Source organism: Cygnus olor, chromosome 4 (genome assembly GCF_009769625.2).
Source record: "Cygnus olor isolate bCygOlo1 chromosome 4, bCygOlo1.pri.v2, whole genome shotgun sequence".
NCBI classification, from domain to species: domain Eukaryota; kingdom Metazoa; phylum Chordata; class Aves; order Anseriformes; family Anatidae; genus Cygnus; species Cygnus olor.
The window spans coordinates 46,125,132-46,146,719 of NC_049172.1; the positions used below are offsets into that span (position 1 = coordinate 46,125,132).

The 21,588-nt window shown below is 53.9% G+C and overlaps 3 protein-coding genes and 1 long non-coding RNA gene across 9 annotated transcripts; all 4 read left to right on the forward strand.

Moving 5' to 3' along the window:
* Positions 1–6,594: 6,594 nt before the first annotated feature.
* Positions 6,595–9,648, forward strand: DMP1 (dentin matrix acidic phosphoprotein 1). The gene is made up of 3 exons (XM_040556685.1): positions 6,595–7,473; positions 7,559–7,594; positions 8,079–9,648. Exons 1-3 carry the CDS (start codon positions 7,387–7,389, stop codon positions 9,273–9,275), a joined length of 1,320 nt encoding a protein of 439 aa, XP_040412619.1. The 5' UTR covers positions 6,595–7,386; the 3' UTR covers positions 9,276–9,648.
* A 457-nt stretch (positions 9,649–10,105) lies between these two features.
* LOC121070036 (integrin binding sialoprotein) lies at positions 10,106–14,259 on the forward strand. 5 transcript variants are annotated; one of them, XM_040556641.1, is made up of 7 exons: positions 10,106–10,122; positions 12,695–12,806; positions 12,881–12,931; positions 13,058–13,123; positions 13,279–13,341; positions 13,479–13,568; positions 13,663–14,259. In XM_040556641.1, the coding sequence occupies exons 2-7, from the start codon at positions 12,753–12,755 to the stop codon at positions 14,170–14,172; spliced, it is 834 nt and encodes a 277-aa protein (XP_040412575.1). In that variant the 5' UTR covers positions 10,106–10,122; positions 12,695–12,752; the 3' UTR covers positions 14,173–14,259. The 5 variants fall into 5 exon arrangements, with proteins under 5 accessions (XP_040412575.1, XP_040412574.1, XP_040412577.1 ...); XM_040556640.1 differs by lacking the exon at positions 10,106–10,122 and adding an exon at positions 12,293–12,389; XM_040556643.1 differs by lacking the exons at positions 10,106–10,122; positions 13,479–13,568 and adding an exon at positions 12,293–12,389.
* A 373-nt stretch (positions 14,260–14,632) lies between these two features.
* On the forward strand, positions 14,633–17,617 carry LOC121069493 (ovocleidin-116-like). Its single transcript, XM_040555766.1, has 4 exons — positions 14,633–14,858; positions 15,469–15,519; positions 15,688–15,780; positions 15,862–17,617. The coding sequence occupies exons 1-4, from the start codon at positions 14,778–14,780 to the stop codon at positions 17,569–17,571; spliced, it is 1,935 nt and encodes a 644-aa protein (XP_040411700.1). The 5' UTR covers positions 14,633–14,777; the 3' UTR covers positions 17,572–17,617.
* Positions 17,618–18,109: 492 nt separating this feature from the next.
* Positions 18,110–21,588, forward strand: LOC121070111. 2 transcript variants are annotated; one of them, XR_005819900.1, is made up of 3 exons: positions 18,110–18,381; positions 19,558–20,395; positions 21,378–21,588. It is a non-coding gene; the product is annotated as an uncharacterized LOC121070111 (long non-coding RNA). The 2 variants fall into 2 exon arrangements; XR_005819901.1 differs by lacking the exon at positions 21,378–21,588 and having other exon boundaries at positions 19,558–21,179.

Genomic DNA, 21,588 nt, shown 5'->3' on the forward strand with positions numbered 1-21,588 from the left:
TTGATGTTACCAGTTTTACAGCTGCAAAAGCCTTTGGTCTTGATGGCTGTTTAATTCAAAAATATGAAACAAAAGTACTTGATGACACCTTGAAACAATTATTAAATAAAATATTTCACCTGTGCTTAATGTTATTGTTAGATCTATTATCTTTCCTAAGTAGTTTAAGTCAAGTTCAGGATATTTTGATTCAATTTGAGATGGGATGAAATGAGACCTCTTAAATAGTGAGACCTCTTAAATAGTGAGAATGTTTTTCTCTATTTCTTATGAATTAGTGATTATTGCTATGTCCCTGAACCTGCCTTTCCTTTGCAGATCCTGTAGGTTCTACAGCCTTCTACCAGTTCTACAAATAGCTTTGTGAAAGGTTCCTCCAAGACCAGCCACAGCTCCTGTGTCTTTACTTCCTTATGGGAAAGGACAAGGGTGTACCTTGCTTTTTGTGGCCTTTTCTGTCAGATGAGGTTCTTGAGCTGATAATGCAGGAAATTGTCAGATGGGAAGCCAGGTTGCCCAGCAGTTTCAAGTGGACATTTGTACACTTCTGTAAGAGGTACATATTTTGCTTCACTCCTGCTGGCTGTCACATAATGCTTTATTGTTTTGCAGGATCACAGGGAAAATAATGGTCTCAACAGTAAGATAAAGGTCACCTTTTTCAACACAATAACTATACAGTGCTTTCTCTTCTACAGAACACGTTTCTTTCTGCTCCAGGCATAAAAGTCTGATATGATTTATCCTTAAAATAAGCAACAGTACTCTAAGAAAACATTAGCTATTTCAGTCCACAGGGGGGGAAACAGAGGATTAGAGAAGATGTTCTATGGTTTTAACTAAAAAATAAAGAAACAGTACCATAGCAGTAGAAGAGGTGCTCCTGCTTGGTTATCCACTGACGCACTGGAAATCCGTGAGCCTTGCAAAATCTTGCTTCTTTCCCTGTGGTATATTTTAGCATATAGTATGGACTCTGAAAATGTTTTGCTGTGAGCTTCAGAGAAGGAAGATCTGATTCTGTGGATCTCAGTAAAAATAAATGAACCACCCTCTTAGGCTTCCACAGGATGAGGTAGAGGGGTGGGGGGATAGATTAGTGAAATTCTGCTGAATTAATTGAATGAGAAAGACCATTCAGTGTTCATAGGCTCCGGGCCAGTGGAGCTCAGCCGCAGTGTGGGAAGGACATATTTAGTCTTTCAGGGGGAGGGGAGCCAAAGGGAATGGGTGCAATAACTCTGAGGCCAGCCAGTGTGGCAGAAAGAGCTGAGCTACAAGTTTGGCCGGGGCAGTCATGTTGCAAGCCTGGGAGCAAGAGAAGCAGGGAAGATGCTGGTCCTTGCTGAGCTTTTTGGTGTTGTTTCAATATACTGCATATGGTGTGTGCAAGCCTGTGGAAAAGAAGGGAAAGGAGCAAAAAGTCAAGCTCTAAATTAAAAGAAATGTAGATGATGATAACAAAGGGATTGGCTGGAGTTTTGCATAATTCTTGAGCATTGGCTCTTTTAATGCTGTCGCCATTGCTGTGCTGTCTCTTGGAGAGTGATGGTACTAGTAGAGTGAGCTCATGTATATGTGAAAAGCTCTGTAGGTGGCACCTGTCTGGAACAGGTGCCTGGTGGCTTTTGGTTTTGTACTGACTCCCTAGTAATGAGTTTAATCTTTATTTTTCCTTTTTGTTATTCTAGAAAATACATCTCCTGAGCTGACATACTTCAGAGGAGGTTCTCAGATCACAACTAGTGGAGCAGATGCACTGAGAAGAGGCACTTTCAGTGGTGTGTGCGGTAGATTCAGCAGATCCAGCCTTCTATTTCCCATTCTTCCAATATCATCCGTTACTGACGAAGGCATTTTGTATATTGTCCTTACACAATTGGCAGAGAGGTCAAAGTAAAGTGAAATGAATTGCATGAATGGTGCAAACTGTAATGCAAATTCTGAAAAATAATTCTTTTTGGATGATGTTTTGACATGTTTTTTGAAGGTTACGGTTGTACTAGCTTCTACTCTGTTCATACCACAAGGTAACAGATATCGTGGATCTGAGTAGACGAGCTACAGTGAGAAGTGTACAAAAACTTACCTTGTTTTGTATGGCCAACTATGAAAATTATTGTTAATGAATTAAAAAAAAAAAAAAAGGCTGATATCACAGCTGAGCCGTCTCTCTGTAAACCAAACAGAAAATCAAACTTTGACAAAAAGCCTGTGAGAAATTCTTTAAATCCCTTCCCCTTTTATCTCTGCTTCTTTGCCTGGAAACTGATTCATGCCTATTGGAGTTGAAATTCTGCTGTTCTGTCAGCTAGTCAGCATCTGAAGGGAGAGGTGAGATTTCAGAACTTCTGTTTTTTTTTTTGTTGTGTATCAATAAAAAGACCATCCTTTTTATTTATTTAGAATTTTGCAGTGCGCCATGCACATCCCTCTTTGTAATATGTCTAAGTTTATTGGGGGATTGGAGGTAAGTGTTTTTCTGTGATGATTAAATATCCCAAGTATGGGCAGATCCTCAGCTAACAAATCAATGTGCAGGTAGTTCCCAAGAGGTTAGAACAAATGGTCCAATGCTAATCTTACACTAGCTAAAACATGCAAGTCTTAGTTCTGGTAACACTTGGAGACAGTAGCTATTAAAATTGACCTGCAATCCCCACTTGACAAAAAAAGGTGCCAGATTCTCTCAAAGACCCTGTCTATGTAAGGATTTCCACCCAAAGAATTAGGATCAGATCACATTTTTGACAGCTGCGTGAAGAGCTGTGCAGGAACTTGAGGCTGGAATTTGTAGGAGCCAGGTTATCAAAAAAGGTGTATGTGATTTCAAAGCTTTGCCCGTCTTGGTTTTTAACAGATGTATTGGGACTTGGGGGAGGAAGAGGAGGGTTTGATTTTTTTTGAAGGTTTTGAAAGATTACGCCTTTGTTATTTGTTGACTGGTGTAGCTTATCAAAGCTCTTAGTTATTTGCAGAATGTTCCACAAATCAAAGTCTGTTTTTGCCTTTGATTTAAAAAAAAATAAAATCGGTTAAGAAAAGACCCCTGGCTGCTCCCTGAATGTCATCAGGTAGCTTGAGCTTGTCTCAGTCATAGGTGTTGGTGGGGATGTCTGCAGCGAGTCCTGCAGTGCCAGGGAGGGTCACTTTAGGAAACCCTATGGTTTATGGAATGATGTTTCCATCACCAGGAAGAGATGCTGTACTGTCATGGTAAAGTATGTGGGGGAGGGAAGCTGAGTAGTTGGTGTGCCGGAAAACTGCAACCTAGAAATTACTGTTGTGACTCATTAGATGATATCATTTGGAAACTGAGTAATTACATCCTATCCCCCCTTTTATTTGACTTGGGGTAATGTACTCGAGCACTGGTGTGTTTGACAGCTAGGTGACCTTTTAGTGAAGTGTCTGGCTGCATCAAGGATGGCTCCATGGTATAGAAGAGCATGAATTCGTTGTGTACCAGAGTTATGCTGGAGGTCCTGATACCTTTGTTTTGGTTCCCCTTTGTGTTGCTAAATGAGCTCTTGAAACAAAGCAAGAAGAGGAAAAGCGGAGAGAAGTGTATTTTTTGTTGATTAATACACGTGCCCTGTGTTGTGTTGCGTAACAGGAAGGACTGAGGACAGGTTTGTTTTTATTGCAGCTATCTGCACATCTTTGTGCTTGATACAGCCACAGACCTTCAGACCTGTGCCCACAAGAGAGTGGTGTTGAGCCATCCATTTGCATACCAGGTACAAGGATTGAATTTACAGGTTTTTTATACGTAAAGTACAATTTGACCTCGGTGCCAGTTCTGATTCCCAAATAAAATGTGACTTTTCTATCAAATATGCTTTATGCTAATTTGAAATAATATAAATATTTTGAAATTCAGCTGTTTTAGAATATAAAGGAATACACCAGCTGTTGTTTCCGTCATATTATTTCTACTGTATGTGTCCACATGGTTTTTTACTTACTACTGGAAGAAAATAAACCATTTTGAATCTGCTTACAGCCAGGGCTGGTCATTCAGTGTGGATGTGCCTCTCCAAGGTTTCCTAGGTGGTTTGGGGTTGTAGTCTGCCTGGTGGTGCTGACAGGGCTCTGAGCCTAAGTCCTCCTGTTTGTGACTTAGGGTTACAGCTGGTCAGGCACAAAGGGAGGGCTCTAACTTCTGTGCTGGATGATGCACGTTAAGGCTTTGAGCTGGTGAAGTGGCTCTCATTTAGAATATTTGTATGTAAGCACTTGAGACTTTGGAAAGATCACAACCTGTAGCAGCTCATGCTGAAAAAGTTGGCCTTCCCTGTTGGAAATAAGTGCTGATAGTGGTTATAATCGATGTGTTTGAATATGTACGTTATTATCACGTGTTCATTTTTGTTCTCTGTACTGGCTCACATTACTACTTGACTTGCTCTTTCCATTTCACCTCAAACAAATGAAAACTGAAATGCCTCCTGAAGGCTCATTGTTTACTGAAATTTGCATACTCTAAAAAAACCCTAACTTTTAGCACTGTTTTCTTGAATTTAAAAGCTACGTTTATCCGTCTGAAATGGGTAGTGTCCTGTGCCTGTCTAAATTTACAAGCAGCTCTTAAGTTGGAGCATAATAATAAATGCATATGAACTGACAATATTTCTTACTTGAGCTATCTCTGGAGAACTTTTCGGGAAAAATATCAACAAAAGATCACTATGATAGGGGCATATCATTAAAAAAGAAAATCAGAGGAAAAAAAATCCTCCTGTGCTCTTTTTAGCTGGTTATTTCATCTTCCTTTCGGGGGAAAAAAAAAAGTCAAGCCAGAGGCATACAGACTAGGTGCTTTCAAAGTTGATCTTATGTGCTAGTCAAGGTGTCTGACATCATCGCGTAGTTTTTCCTTACTGAAAAAAACTGCAGGAAAGCTGGGAGCAGGTGGGATTCCTTGGGCTTGTCCCTGCAGATGTTGCAGCTCCGGTGGCTGGTGGGCATGGTGTGGGTGAGCCTGGCGTGGGTGAGCTGACCTGTGCCCTGTGTGCATAAGGCAAAGAACTAGCCCGATGGTTTTCGGGGATCTCATTTGTGTTGATTGGTTCATTTTTTTTTTCTTGTATCATACTTCTCTTTTTTATTGTCAGTTTTGAATAAAAGCTGTAGTGACTGCATTTGTGTGTGTGGTTTTCCTGATAGAGGGGAGAACGGCAGTCGGGGCTCTGCCATCTTGATGTGCTGGCTCTGTGCGGGAAGTGGCTCAGAAACGCTCAGCTGAGGCTGCCCGTATGTGGCTGCTAAATTGGGTTTGGTCCTTTGAGGCGTGATGCACTCGGTGTATTAGAGACTCGAACCCTGTCGCCTCGGAGCTGCTGTGTTGGGCTGTGTCATGTTTGACCACATAGCCTACGCAAGCTGAAATTAAAAGTTTAAAAAAGAGGGAGAGAAATAAACACTGCTCCCAGCCTGGGAACATTTGACTCCCGTTGGGGAGGAGCTATTTTAAAGCGCAGACGGAGGGATGGCTATTTTTGCCCCTCAGCCAGACTGACTCAAGTAATGCCCTATACTGTCCAAAGTGTCACGTTGACCAAATTCTTAAAAAGTAGAATAAAACAGAACAGGAAGGGTCCTTCAACTAGCATGAGGCAGACACAGAGGTAAGCTGGAAGTACCTGATCTGTACTGGATCCCCTTGGGGTGAGGTGTGCTGCCATGTGCTTTGCCTTGCTGCCTTATTCAGGCATGCACTTGCATTAACAAGGAGGAGTGGAGGTGGAGGCCAGTGTGGGTAATGTGAGTGCTCTTCCACCACAAGCACCCAAGATGGGCAATGTCCATGTGCAGCTCAAGTTCCTGGTAGTTCTGGTCACTTCAGACGCACGGTGCACCTGGAGTCTTCTGGAGAAGCACAAGTATTATGCATCACGTGTAATACCCTGCTGAGTTACGTGCCTTAGCACTGCCTGTGCATTCTTGGGGGTTTCCAACACATTTTGTGTTAGGAGCAAATGCTGTTTTCCTCCGATGGAGGTGGAGAAGGATCTCAAAATGGCGAGGAGCTGTACTATACTGTTGGTGGGGTGATGGGGGAGACCTGAACTTGTGCAGCCCCATGAAGAGGTGGCGGCTTTGGGCATGGGCAAGACGTGAGCCTGGGCTGGGCGGCCGCACTCACAAGGCTGTGGCTCGGAGGTGAGGGTGGGTTGAGGTTCCCCAGGTCTGGTGGGGCGGGTTGAGGCCACTTCTGTCCAGCAGACCACGCAGCGCATGGTGTCACTGCCCAGGCACCGCCAGAAACCCTCAGGGCAGCATTTGCCAAGCACATCAGTCCCGAAGTTAGTCCCCCCCAAAAAAAACAACCTGAAGGGAATCTTTGTGTACCTGCATGGGTCTCTCTGCACAGAGGTGTGAGCTGGGTGCGTGAGGGAAATGCTTAGTACTCAGTTCTCACATGGCCTTTTTTTTTTTTTTCCTAAAGTAAATGTAACAGTGCTTCTGGTTGCATTTTGAGTCACTGCAGGCTTTCTCTTGTCCTCCTGACATTCAAAACTCAATATTCACACCATTTTTTAGGAGCTGAGGGTGAACAAGAACCACTTCCTGGCTCTGGGCACCAGCACCTTCTGCTGCTCGCCTCCCGGGCCGTATCCTGCTCCTCCAGGCTCTCGCTGGGCTGCAGCAATGCTTCCTGTCCGGCTCCACTGGGCAGAGGTAAATATAGCAGGAGGGCGGCATAATTACAGCAGAGGAAGGCGAGGAGTGTGGCTGCCCTCCAGGTACCCGCGTCACGGGGAGCGGCAATGGTATATGACTGGGATTTGGGGCACCTCACCCCAAATCATGACCCGATGCGGCCCTGGCTCCTTCCTTGGGGGATTTGCTGCTTGATGCCTGTTTTGGGGTCCAGTCCCCTTCCCAAGCAGGGATGTGAGGTAGCACCGGGTCCTCAGGGGCTGAGTTAAATACGGGCTGGACACGAGGAGCAAAATAACACATTGTAATTGTTCGAGGTGCCTAAAATAAGGCCGGTGATGCACGCTTGCATCTGGCGGGGGCCAGGGATATAATTTGGTCACAGGTCAAGAGGAAAACACGTCCCACGGTATCTGCGAGGGAAATCGGGTGAGGAGGAGGGGAACGTTGACAGGAGGGGCGCAAATTTAGCAAGGAAAACAGAGCGCAGGCCTGTCAGCTCATTAACGGCCAGCCCCGCCACTTGCCCCCCCCCCCGCCACCAGGAGCTGTTTTTGGGGCCGGCGTCCCGGTGGAGGAAGCGTGGGAGGCCGCTTCCCGCCGACACCTCCGCACCCGGCCCTGGTGCCATTGGCTGCTGGCCGCCCAGGACAGCGGTTAAATGCCGGGGCAGCGGCGTCGGGCCGGCAGCACACGCGCTGCACGCTACCGCACGCGTCCATGCCTTGGCTGCGTCGCACCGGCAGTGGGATGAAGGCTGCGCTGCTGGCGCTGCTGATGCTGTGGGCTGCGGCCTGCGCCCACCCTGTGAGTACCCCCCACGCAGTCCCTGAGCCCCAAACCCCACTGTTTCTGCCCCCAAACTGATGCGGGGTGTTTCCTTGGTGTTTAGGTGCACAACCGCCTCTCCGCGCCCCTGGAGCCTGAGGTAAGGTGCCCGCATCCCGTGGCAGTGGGACGTTCCCCGTGGGGAGTGCTGCTGCTGCTGCGGGTCTGGGAGCTTTGCCCCATTAGTTTGGTTTTTTTAAGCTGCAGGGGCTTCAGCTCGGGTGACTTTCTCTCTCCGTGCATGTTTTCTATTAACCTGAAGCGCTACACTACGCTTGAGCAAAAAAAAAAAAAAAAAGAAAAAGGAGTTTGTGCTTTCAACTGTTGTGGTTTAGGCTACCCTGAGCTCAAAGCCTTCTTATTCATATATCTGTGCATGATGACCTGTCCCATCTCTGCAGGATGATATGGCACCTAACACATAAGGTGACAGTCTCTTGTAATGTCTGGCCCCAGCTAAGAAGGGCTGGATTTTTTTCTCCCACCCGCAGTAGCAGAGGTGGGAAACGCTGTGGGTCCCAGAGGCTTGCATGGCTTACGAGGCAGCGATGCTCAGGCGACTTACATGCTGTTATTACCTGCAGGACACAGTGCCGGGGGACGAGGTGAGGGTACTGGGCCCCCTCCTGGGCAGTGGAAACATCGGTCACCTTCGTGCCAGCGTGGGGCCAGGGGACGGCGGTGACAGGGACCTCGCTGTTGGGAACCACGTGGAGCAGGACCTTGCCAAGCATGACGGGCTGCCTGCCTGGCCAGGGGACGAGGAGGACGACAGCGGGGACGACACCTTGGACGGTGAGGAGGGCGAAGGGCCCAGCTATGGCACTGCGGATGCTGGAGGACATGGTGGCAGCAGCAGCAGCAGCAGCAGCAGCAGTGAGAGTGCAATGGCCCAGCACCGCTACAGCAGGTACCGTGGCAGCTTCAGGCGGGGAGGGGGCAGCAGCAGCAGCCAGGAGGACGAGGAGGAGAGCGCCGGCTTGGGCGGTGAAGGCATGCAGGGCGACGACCCCTCAGTTTTTGACAATCTGGGCAGAGGGCGACGTGTCCGGGGGGCCTCTGTCAGCCCCCGGGAGGATGGGGACAGCCGGTCCCCGGAGGCCGAGGATACTGACTCCACGGAGGACAGCCCCTCAGCCGAGGAGAAGAGCAACTCACAGGAGGACAGTCAGGCCAGCAGGTCTGGGGAGGAAGAGGACAGCCACGATGAGGACAGGGATAGCCCCTCCAGGGAGGCCTCAGATGAGGAGGCCTCAGATGAGGAGGCTAAGGAATCCACAGAGTCCGCGGAGGATGGCTCGGAGGAGGCAGTGAGCGCACCAGAGGGGCGCAGTGGCAGCAGGGAGGAGCGGGCGTCCCCTGAGGACAGGAGCGCACCATCTGACCTCGACAGCGAGGAAGAGCAGAGCAAGTCCAGGGAGGAAGAGGAGGAGAGTAAGTCCACAGAGGACAGTTTGGAATCAGAGGAGGATGGGAACGACTCCAAACCTGATGAGGATGCTCCGAGTGCATCGGCTGAGAGCCACAGCGCATCCCCAGAGAGCAGTGACGAGGACGACGAGGATGAAGACAACACAACAGGCGAGGACAGCACATCCACAGAGAGCACCAACAGTGCGTCCCCAGAGGACGAGGATGAGGATGATGAGCAGAGCCGCTCCCAGGAGGACGCCAGCTCTCCGCGCAGCCTGGGCAGCGAGAGCCGCAAGCGGCGGCTGGACGCCTACCACAGGAAGCCAGCCGCTGACTACGACGACAACGACTGCCAGGATGGGTACTGACAGTGGCACATAACTTTTTGGTTGTGTGGACGGGTTGGCTTCCTCCGGGGAAGATGCTATGGACAATATGAGTGAGGGCTGGCCATGTGGGGCAGCCACTTGTGGGGGGATGCTGGACACGGGTAAAACCCAAGTTCTGCATCGCACGTGGATGCGTCCCGGCACTCTCCCTTAAACTGCCTACCTGTGCTGCACGGGGAGCTGTGCGTGGAGTGTGTCACACCACATCAGGATGAGGTGTATGTAATATTTTGTAAGAAATGTACAGAAAGCATTCTATTGTATCCTTTTCGTGTCAATGGCACTTACCTTTTCGAAACTGAAACATATCCTGTGTACTTCTTCATCAACATTAAAAAAACATCAGACCCCACTGCTGTTGGCTTTGCTGCTTTTCTTTCCCAGAAGGCTGCGGGTGGGGGGGGAAGGAGCTGCTGGGCAAGAAGGGGTTAACCCAAACCGGGCTCTGCCCCCAGCTGGGTGAGATTTGGGGTAGAAAAGCAGGAAATGGGCTGGGCCGTAGGAAGGTTGGGGCTATGCTGTAAGGTGGACAGGTTGGTTTGGGGTGCCTTTTTGCCATTTTGGGCACAAATCTGAGCTGCAGAGGGGTGCCAGGCGGGTGCCTCATGGACCAGGCTGCAAGGTTCTCACGCGCAGCAGGAAGAGGCACTGCTTTGTTTTATTGCAGCTGCAGGGAGCAGGTTTCTGGAGGAAGAGCTGAGTCTGGAGAGGAGAGGAGAGGAGAGGAGAGGAGAGGAGAGGCGAGGAGAGGAGAGGAGGCACCACCTGCTGCTGCCAGCCGAAACCCGGTGCTGTGCCATCTGCAAAGCACAAGGCAGCGCACGAGGTCCGTTACGGCGCGCAGCACCCCTTACAGTGCACGCACCCCCAGAGCCTTCCTTTGCAAAAGTAAAACGAGCACCTGAGCTGGAAAGGGCATGCTGTACGCAGTCAGGTGGCTGGTGGCGAGCGTCGAAGCCCATCCGTACGAGTTGCACAGTGACTGATCGGTGTGGGTTTTGGCACTGTCCTCCTGACGTAGCAGCTCGGCCACACACCGCACGCATTGCAGCCCTGCGCTGCTGCTGCTGGCGCGGGCAGCATCTGACAGGTTCGGGTTTGCGACAGCTCCGTGATCGCGTTTCATGGACCTGCCCCGTTTCCGTGTCCCTGCGTTTCGGGAGCATGCGTTGCAGCCCCAGTCGTTGCCTGCTTTTAGCTGGGTGCATAAATAGTATTAATTCCTTTGATGTGGTTTCATGCCTCAGAGAAAATGGGAAATAATATGAAAAGTGTGTTTGCAGTGGGCTGATGCAAGCATTTGGGTGCTAATACCTTAGCCAGATACCTGAAGAATTTTAGGTGCTCTCCCCTCCTGCTTTTACTCTAAAATAGACAGCTTGCTGAAAAAACAGCCAGCCCCGTGCCCGGCCGATGGGCTTTGGATCCGGGGGCACATGCCACCCTTCTCCCCGCCACCTCCCGTGTAGAGTGAGCTTCTGCCTGTGTTTGCTTTACTTATTTTTGGTGCTGAGGTTTCCTGCCAGAATAGCTGCAGGGCGAGGAGATGGGACGGCACCGCCTTGCCGCACTGCAAAAATACCAATTACAGGCAGGAACGTGCCGCTTGGCACCAGGACGGGGCGTCCCGGTGCGAGCCCCAAGGCGTGTGTCCTGTGGGGCAGAGCTCAGGGGTGCCTTCCCCATCCTCCTCCTCATCCTTCTCCTCCTCCTTGGGGCTCCGGGGGGTCCAGTCTCCCAGCCCCATGTTCGTCATCGCCTGCAGTAATGAGCCCATTGTGGAGCCCCGGGTGTTGGGTTGCGGCACAGCGAGCCCCACGTGCGCCATCGCGGGTGGCATCAGGGGACGTGGGGACACCGGGGCTGGCTGGTGCCGGCTCTGCCCTGCCAGCTAAAGATAGGTGTGTGGGCACAAGGTCATTATCCCCCGGCTTTTTTAGGGATTTTGGGTGAAATCAGCACTTTTAGAGTCAAAGTTCTTTTTTTAAAAGGCAGTGTCCCTCTAATTACATTACGGATCGCCTCCTGCAGCCCAGTTCTGATTAAATTTAAACTCCAACCTGAGCAAGCTGTGCCTGTCCCCATCCCCACCTAGCCCTGTTTTTTTTTCCCTCTTTAACAGAGAGCACTGCAATGGCTTTGGAAAAATGTATTGTTTATATATTGTTGTTATATATATATAATTTTTTTTTGCGGGTTTTCCTGGCCCAAGGCGCCGGCCGAAAGCTGTGGCCAGCCCTGCTGCTCCCTTGTAATTATGGCTGCAGCAACACCGTGGGCTTTGAAGCCCGATGGGCACATGCAGCTCTGCCCCACAGGCACATGCTTGCCACTGGGGCCACCGGTCCCCTGGGTGGCCGTGAGGGACCTCTCCGTCCCCTCAGATGTGGGAACGGTGGGAGCCCTTCCCCAACATCTCCGTGCTGATGTGGGGATGAAGGCAAGGGCAAAAAAACAATGCCTCACTCGTGCGGTCCCAACCTGGGGACAAGCTGACGGGAAGCGTTTCATCTCCAGCCCCATCCCACCTCACACGGGAGCAGGCGCTGCATTTTTTATTACACTTCTGTCCCAGGCAGTGAGTTCACCAGGGGCTTCTCCAGGCAGCCCCATCCATCAGGACTCAGCATTTTTTTGGTCCGTGCTTTCGCCCAAGGGACCGTGGAAGCTGGGCCTCTGAGATCGCCATTTATTTATTTTTTTTGGTTGTTTTACAGAAAAAAACAGCAGCAGAGTTTCCCAAAGAGGGAGGCAGCAGTAGCAAAAAAAAAAAAAAAAAAAAAAAAAAAAAAACAACCCCGAAACCAGATTTCCCAATATTTATTTTAACCGAGGCCCAGGACATTATTATACCCTCCAGCCATGGCCAGACCCTCAATTAAGTGCCGCGGCACATCCCTCCTGGCATCAGCACGGGGCTGGCCGTTGGCTTGAAGAGATTTGGGGGTTTTCTGGGCGGGCAGGGCCAGGGCAGGGCGGCGACTGTCTGGGGGGGGGAAAGGGGGGGCCCGCGGCCGCCTTATATCCCACAGGGCAGCAGCTGTGGGAAATCAGTGCCGGCCGACTCGCTGGGAGCCCCGGGCGCTGCAGAGCGTGAGTTTTTTCTATTTGGGGTTGCATGGATTTAATGTGTTTTGGGGGGCTGAGAGGGGGCATGGGGTGTTTTCAGCCATCGTATGGCTGTATGAGGTGGCTTGGGGATATGGGTCGGCTGCCTTCCACCCAGGATGGCAGCAGCATCCTGCTGGCGATGGTGGGGATGCAGGGTAGGGACCGGCACCACTGACGCCATTCATGGGGACACGGCTCCTCCAAGCAGTACCCCGTGTTTTTAGGAAGGGGTTGGCTGGGCATGGGAAGTGCAGATGCCAATGTCCCCTCTGCCTTTTGGGGCATAGCTGTGGTGTTCCCCGGGCACGGCACCAGCCTCTGCCTCTTCCCGCTGCTCCCGGCACCATGAGGACAGCGCTGCTGCTTGCCTGCCTGCTGGCCATGGCCTCCGCCTTCTCGGTGAGTGTGGGGACCATGGGGGGACCCTGACCCGCCCCACCCCCAGGCTGGCACCAACGCAGCCTTTCCCCCAGGTGAAGAGCTGGCTGCGGCGAGTGGGGGCGGACGACTCAGAGGAAAACGCGGTAGGGTCGCGCCCCGGTGGTGCCAGCATTAGCGGGGTCGCTGCATCCCTCCCCGAGTGATGGGGGTCCGCAGCGGGAGCTGACCCCAAGCAGTAGGGCTGATCCCCTCCTTCCTTTCCCCTGCAGGTGTTCAAGAACCGGCGCCGGTACTACCTGTACCGCTACGCCTACCTGCCGCAACAACGCTACCAGGTGGGTCCACTGGGGGCTTCACGGGTGTCTCAGCCCCACGCCTGGGGGTTTTGCCCCCAAAATGCCCCCGCACATCCGCACCAGCACCTGCAGGGCTGGGGCCGTGGGGCTCATAACACTGATGGGACCCAACAGCACGTTCTTCATCTGTGTAGGGCAGCGACTCCTCGGAGGAAGAGGGGGACGGCTCGGAGGAAGAGGAGGAGGGGGAAGGTGGGGTGAGTACTGGCCATAGGGGGCCCTCCAGCCTGGAGAAGAAAAAACGCAGACATTTGGGGGACTCACGCCCACACATCGTTGGATTTGGGGGGGAAAAAAAATGCAACTGACGCTGTGTCCCCTCCTGTCCCCACAGGTACCATCCCACCCAGGAACCCAGGTGGCAGGCGAGGGGGTGGCCCCTGGGGACGGCGGGCTGGGGGGGGACGCTGCATACCCCCAAAAAGTGAGCTCAGGGGGCAGGGGGATCAGTGTATGGCCTCCAAAGTTGGGCCCCCTGAAATGCACAGCTGATGCTGGGTTATTCCTTTGTGCTGCAGGGCTGTAAGGGGGCCCTGAAGGGCAAGGGTGGGGATGAAGACAGCGATGAGGAGGAAGAGGAGGAGGAGGAGGAGGAAGAGGTAGAGGAGCAGGAGAGCAGCGTCAATGGGACGAGCACCAACACCACGGCGGGGACGGAGGGGCCCCATGGCAATGGCACTGCGGCAGCCGAGGAGGAGGAGGAGGAGGAGGAGGAAGATGAGGAGGAGGAAGAGGAAGAGGAAGAAGAGGAAGAACCTGAAGCAACCACTGTGGCTGCCACCACCGGGCTGGTCGAGGCGACCACGGCGGGCGACGGGGAGCACACCGAGGCCACCACGGCCGGGGAGCAGTGGGAGTACGTGGTGACGGCCGGGGGCCGCGGGGACGAGGGCCCCACCGAGGGCAGCTACGGGGATCACGAGGGTTACGCACGTGGGGACAGCTACCGGGCGTACGAGGATGAGTACGGCTACTACAAGGGGCACGGCTACGACATCTACGGCCAGGATTACTACTATAGCCAGTGAGCGCAGGAGCGCTCGGGATCGCGCAGCAGCCGCCTCCCATTTTCTGTGTATCTCGCCAACCCAAATGCAATAAAGCAACTGAACGGAGCTGGCTCGCAAGGCGTGGTTTGCTTCTGGATGAGTGTTTCGGGTCAGCAGGAGCGGCTGCAGCCCTGGGGGGTGGACAACAGCATCAGGTCCAAGGGTCCCCACGTGGCCCTGGTGTTCCCACGGCAGGGCTGGCCGGGCGCCAGGCTGTGAGCCGCGCTAATTATCGGGCAATTGCAGCCCCCAGGGACAGATATTTATACACCGTGCTTTCTGTTTGCGCGGCCAGGTGGAACATTTGATAGCTGCCTGCCACCACAGGCTCATTTTTAGATGGAAATTACTCCCCCCCTCCCCAGCCCAGCATCCGCAGGCGCTCCCAGCCCTGACAAATGGCCCTGGGCAGGAGCTGATTGGCTCTGGGCCCCCCCCGGGCAACTTTAAATTTCAGCCAAGGGCACAGAGCCCCCAGCGTCGCCTGCAGGGACCAGCCTCTGAGGAGCACAGGTAACCCCCCCTGCCCTGCTGCCCCTGGGGCCACCCACCCACACCACAGGTGCGGAGCCCTCCACGGGGTGATGCTGTGCCCCCAGAAGCCGCCCAGGATGCGTGCAGCCCTCCTCTGCCTCTGCCTGCTGGGTGCCGTGCTGCCCACGCCCGTGAGTATGGTGCTGCCCGCTGGGAGCAACCCACCGAATAGCCCCGTCCCCTGCCCCGTTCCACATCCCATCTAATATCCCACTGAGCATCCCATCCAGTATCCCATCTAATACCCTATTAACTACCCTCTTGAATACCCCATCGAATACCCCATTAACTATCCCTTCGAATACCCCATTAACTATCCCTTCGAATACCCCATTAACTATCCCTTCGAATACCCCATTAACTACCCCTTCGAATACCCCATTAACTACCCTATTAAATTCCTCATTAGCTATCCTATCAAATGCGTCATTTATATGTCAAATATCCCGTTGAATACTCCATTAACTGCCCCATTGAATACCCCATCCAATACCCCATTAACTATCCCATCGTCTACCCCTGTAACTACCCCATTAAGTACCCCAATGAATAGATCATCTATTACCCCATTAACTTCCCCGGTGACTACCCCATTAACCACCCCAGTGACTACCCCATTAGTGATCCCATTAACCCCGCCAGTGCTGTGGCAGCAGAGCCCGCAGCACCACTCAGATCCGCTTACCCCACGCAATCCCAGGTACCACGCTGCAGCTCCCACTGGTGTTTTCCTGCCCACAGGTACCACTGCCACTGGCCAGGGCGAGTGGGAACTGCGCCGGACAGCATCGGGTAGGTCAGGCCATGCCAAAAATCACATGGAAAATTGGGAAATGAAGCCAGGGGACATGGGATGCATGAGCCCGGGAGGCGTGTGAGGGAGGTGGTTGGAGCTGAACCCCACTGCAGGGAAGCTTCTGCCACCATTTTTAGGAGGAAATCATTTTTCCCTCTCCCCAGATACTGTTGAAAGGCTGCAACACCAAGCACGGCTTCTACATCTTCAAATATGTGTACTCGTTTTCCACACGGAGGAACCAGACGCAGATAAAGGTGAGAGGTGCCGGGGGTGGTGTGGGACCCCGGGGTGTGCCCACTGCCCCATGCCCACCCCCCCCCCCGTGCCCCCCACAGAAGGAAGAGGCTGATGAGCAGAGCGCTGTCCCCGTGCACCAGCCAGGAGAGGAGGATGGGGAGGCTCCGGTGCGAGGCAGCGGAGGCCGCTATGCGCTGGAGGATGGGTACAGCCCCAAGCCTGAAAACCGCAGCACCCCGGGTAGCCGCGGGGAGAGTCATGCTCCAAGCCCAGGTGCCAGCACGCATGTGGGTCCCACCTTGGCTAGCTCGGAGGGCAGTGGTGACATGGATTTGGTGTTGTTGGAGGAGGTCAACGGTGGCGAGGACATCCTCCTGCAGGGCATCCTCCCTGGTGGCCCCCGTGGGGACAGCGATGGAGGGGATGGGGGTGATGGTGGTGTGGGGGGGGTCCTGGTGGACAGGGCTGTGACAGCTGGGCGGGAGCGGGTCTCGGCTGCCAGAGGGGCTGGGGACGAGGGCAGCGGCGATGTCACCACGCCTGGCCGAGGGCGGGCAGGCAGCACAGGTGGCATGGGGACAGGACGCGCCGCTGTCAGCTCTGTCACCAAGAAGGAGGAGGACGTCCGCATGGACGCCGAAGGCGTGGATGAGTTTGCGTACATTCCCAATGTGGGTGCCATCACCATCACCAGGGGGCTGCCGGGCAGTGCTGGTGTCACAGAGATCACCCCAGAGGATGAGGTGAAGATCTTCATCGGGAGGGCCAACATCCACATGGGTGAGCACGGCGGCACCCCGGGCAGCACCAGCGCTAGCAGCGAGGATGGCGCCATCCCCACCGCGGGGACCACTGGGCCCTGGGGGCAGCCTGAGGGACTGGCCGCCACAGACACCCCACGCCACGGGGACAGCATCACCAGCAGCCCTGGGGGTGGCCGTTCCACAGAGAATGATGGGAGCGGTGCCACTGCTGTCCCCAGTGGACAAGGGTTGATGGTCCCCGTCCCTGAGGGAAGCACCAAGGGTGACGTTACTGTCACCGCAGTGGTCAACGGCCACAGGGACCATGGCAACAAGGTGAGAGGTGAGGGGCCAAGGTCCAGGGGGAGGCCTGCTGTCACAAGCGGGGGTGCCAGCAGCGTGGCATCCTCAGGACTGACCACAGGGGACTGCAGCACCACTGCCAGCACACCGGGTGGGCACACGAGCAGGAGCGCCGTTGCAGGGCAAGGAGGCAGCGTGGAGGTGGGGACGGCGTCCCCAGTGAAGTACGGGCCCAAGGCCCGGCCGGAGGAAGCTGAACTCGGAAAGGCGGCAAGGATGGAGGCAGCGTCATCGCCCAGGAGGGCAGCGGCGAGGCTGGCCTCTGGCAGAGCCCACACAGGGGATGCCGTTGGGACCGCCGCCAGAGTGCCGGGAGCCCCCAGGCTGCGGGGCAGCCCCCGAGCCCGGGCCCAGCACCCCGAGGGCAGCAAGGCATCGCCCTCGGCCTCAGCAGGGGGCTTCATCCGCCTGCATGGAGGCCGGAGGCTAGTAGGTCTGGCGGCACTGGAGCGCTCCAGGCAGCTGGACCAGGTGAGGCACGCCGACGAGCTCCACCTGCACCAGCGGGCCCTGTACAGCCTCGGTGGGGTAGGGGGCAGCCCCCCGGTGCCCCCCAGCGCCCACGCCGGCCGCTGGAGTGCCGACAGCAGCCAGTCCTCGGAGGGGGAGCGAGGCAGCCGCAGTGGGAGCGGCGAGGAGGACGGGTGGGGTGCCCGGAGGGGGGCGGCGCGGTTCCACCATGGCCCCTCTGTGCCTCTCTGAGGTGCCACCAGTGTGTGTCCCCCCCCGCCACCCCAAAAATCAGCAGTGTAACAAAGCGCGCGCTCGGCAGCGGCGTAGCAAAACGGTGAGGAGAGCCCCGTGTCCTCCAGCCTCCAGCACGATGGGGAAATAAAGGCATTTCTGTCACTGAGGCTCTACTGACTTTTGTGCTCACAGTGGGGACTCGTGTGCCGTGCGGGGCCCCGCAAGCAGACCCCCCCCCCCCCCCCCCCCGGACGCGATTTCTACCCGTCTGTAGCGATTTCTGCCCATCCTGTCCCTGTGCTGTCCACTGGCGAGAGCTGGGCACCATCTAGTGGGAAAAGGCTTTTGGAGGGAGAGCAGCCAGGTGCACGTGGGCAGCTGTTTATTTGGGTAAATGCTTAGGGGAGGAATGTCAGCCACGGTGGGTTTCCAGCGATGTTTAGCGTCTCGGCCCCCTGGCACACGGGGTGCAGAGGCTTTTGGTAGTGGCCTCAGCAGCAGAAAACCCCAGGTTTTGCAGCTTCAACCTCTCCCTAGGCCCTGATACAGCTGTTCCTGCCTGCAATATGCACAGCTGTGCCGGGAGGAGCCTGGCCCTTCATCAGGTACACCCTGCCCCACAGCTATTTAGTCCCTGAGGAAGCACCATCCCTCTTTTGGGGAGGGCAGCAGCTGCAGCTTCTCATCCTGGCGTGACCACCAGCCTGTTTGCAAGCCCAACCTGGAGAGATGTGGTGCCATGGCCACTGGAGCTGGTGGGGCTGCCACTGCCATCACCCAGGTACTGCCGGTGCCTTTGTTTTAAAGTCGGGGCACCCTAAAAGTGTGAGATGTTTGCTCCATGCTCTCCACACAGCTCTCCTTGCTGTTGTTCATGGTTGCCTGCTCGCTCCCCGTTAACATGGATGCAGCGATGCCACAGCTCTTGTGGTGGGAAACCTCTTGTCCTGCCCTCCTGGGTCTAGAGGGGTTGGAGAAATGCTGCAAGCAGATGGCGGTGGGGTTTTGGATAATTGTAATTAATACCCAGGCTGTTTCAGCTCCGGAGGTGTCTCTGAAGGGCTCCCACCTGCCTCGTGCTGGGCCTTGTAGGGAGAGTCAAGCCTTCCTCCGCTCCTCATGCAGTTGGTGTGGCAGGCAGAGAGTTTCAGAGTTTCCTGGCACCACAAGGAGGTAGCACAGCCTTTGCCACGCAGCTCCAGGCACCAAGAGCAAGGTCCCTGACCTTTAGGGGAAATCACCCCTGTTTTGGGGGCGTTTTTTGCCATCTCACGCGCACCGGAGGAAGCCAGGATGGGCGACAATGCTGCTGGGGCTGCTCCATCAGCAAGCAACGGGGCCAGAGCTGGCACGCTGACCTTGCTGATGGCACTGAGGAAACATGATTCATGAGCCAGGAGGCTGCTGGAAAATCTCACGTTACCGAGCCGCTGCAGTCTGTCACACCTCTGGAGTGGCTCAGAAGTTATTTGTGTTTCCTTGCCCTTCGGTACCTTAAGGGGCAAGGTCGAAGCTCAGCTCCTCTCTGGTCTGGATGCTCCTCCAAAACACGTGGGTGAGGCTGGTGCTTGCCCTGGGTGGCTTTTTTCGCATGCCTTGCTGGTGACGGTGACCAGGAGGGAGGGCAGGGCATGCATCTCAGCATCCCTGCCTGCTTCTGAAGCACGGCTAGACCAGTCACGGCCTCCACAAATGCAGCTGAAAGGGGATTTTGCTGCTAAATGCTTGCTGGAAGCACCAGGTCCTTGGGAAAACCCTTGCTGAGCCATGGTTGTCAGTGTTTTGTAACACAGTAACCTCCTGGACCTAATGGGCCAGAACATGGTAAAACAGACAGCAAGAGGGACACCTTTTGGGTGACTGACTTTCAGTAGGAGCTCGTGCTTCCAGAAGCTCTCAGGCTTTGTCCTGTGGTCTTTGTGCGGTTCCCTGGAAATCAAAATATTTGCCTGCTTGGTTCCCCTCTCTTACCTTTCTCCCCCACTGCTGCTCTCATTTCAGAAAACGGCTTGGATCTCAGCACTCCTTGCACGAAGGCCAGGGAGAGGTAGTGACTGTGAGGAGGGCCGATTCTGGTCGCTGCCCAGAATTGGGCTGATTTTGGGAATTCTGCAGGAGTATCCCATGCCCTGGTGCACGCCACGTGCAGATTGTCAGGACTGGTGTTTGTACACAAGTTTTACAACTACTTGGGATCAGAAAGGGGTTTGTCATGTCGAGCAGTGGCTCATGAGCACACGCGTGTTGTGGCGCATGTTTACTCTGTGGAAAATTGCATTTATAGACTGGGGAGAACAAGCTGCTCCCAGCGAGCCAGCTGTCATTATAGGTTATGGCAGCCCTTCCCAGACCACTGCCTTAAACAGGAAGGCAGAGAGACGTCTGCCCTCTCTTCAGTTTTACAAACCAAACCCATCACAGTGTTTTGAAATGCTCAAACCAGAGCTCAGAATAACCCCATTCTTGTGCTTCGGTTTGTATGTGCAATTATACCTTGCGACAGGAAGAAAACCATGTTAATTACATTTCACAGAAAACACGTTTCTCTTCTGCTTTCCTAGACTGTTCTGCAGGGAGATTACTGTGTTGAAATAAAAACACGAACAAGCCAACCAACCGCTGTTTTCATTGGAAAGCCCAGTTTCCCCCCTGCCACTCGTCAGGGTAGGCTCTGCTCGGATGAAGAGATTTCCTGGAGAGTAACAGCTGAACAACCTGCAGGAAAAATGCTCCTTCTGGGCACTGCTCTCTTCCAGACCCTGTTTTCAGCTTTTTTAACACCTGAGTGTTCCTAACACCTTTCCCACTGGAGGCTTGGCTACCTGGGCAGCCTGCTGGGGTGGGCAGCTGGGAGAAGAAGACCAACACATGAGAGTGTGGTGTGGGTGGTGGAACTGGTGCTCATCAGTGTGGTTTTTAAAGAATAATGGCTTTAATGTGCAATAACACCAATACAGGAGGAGTAAGCGGAGAAGAGCGAACAAGAGAGTTAGTGAGACTTAGTGGAGTATTGTGTACTGTTTAAGTGGGGGCATCTTGAAAATGCTCCCGAGCACCAGAGGGTACGATCCTTTGAAATGCAGCACAGGTGGACACCTCTTAGCCAAGGGCTAAAAAAATATGCACTGGGATGCCTTGTGTACGGCTGAAAAAAGTGAAAAATTAACCCCAACATGTGTGACAAAGGTGCAAGGTCTTAGAAGTAAGCCATGGCCACTGCGATCACGAATAGGAGAAATGCTCACAGCACATCTGCTGGATGGCAGGATTTGGCCCAACGCAAGCTGTTGGGCTCGGGTTCCTCGTGCCCCCACTAATTGCTGCATGTGGATGGCGTGGGGCAGCGGGTGCAGACAGGCTAATTGTCCGCAGGCCGTGTGGTGGTGAAACAGGAGCAGCCCTGCTGTCTGAGGCTTCAATTTGCAGTGTCTGCACAGCCCACGTAACAGAAAGCCGCCCAACACACAGTCCCTGCGTGTATGAATGCAGCTTTTCCCCACCGAAGTCTATGGGGAGGACTTCCCGCTAGAGTTTAGAAGCGATGGCCGCAGAAAGCAATTAGGTGGCCAGGTTTCTGTTTGTTCTGGTGTTCTGTATCTGTGGGGTTTGCTGCCAGTATCCATGCTGATGGGAAATCAGTGTGCTGGGAGAAATGCTGGCATAGCTGTGGGTTGAGAGTGAGATCTGAGCACCTCTGGGGCTTCTGTGCCCCATCTGATGTGTGGGCAGCACGGAGCTGGGGCTGACAAAAAAAAAAAAAAAAAAAAAGGCGAACTACCATTTCTCTTATAGATGGCTCCTTTCTTTCATACCTTACCTAGGACCCGATAGCTGCACGACCCGTGAGGAAACGTGTGTCCTTTGAAGCAGCACTGCGAGGTCGGGCCTGCACAGAGCCACGATGAATCTGACCCGCGCTGAAAGCGATGCGAGTTACACGCTGCAACATCAGGATGGGAAGGGTTGGTAGACATCGAGTTTAACGAAAGGCTAGTTCAAAGAGTGGTTTCCATTAGGATTTTGATGCTACTG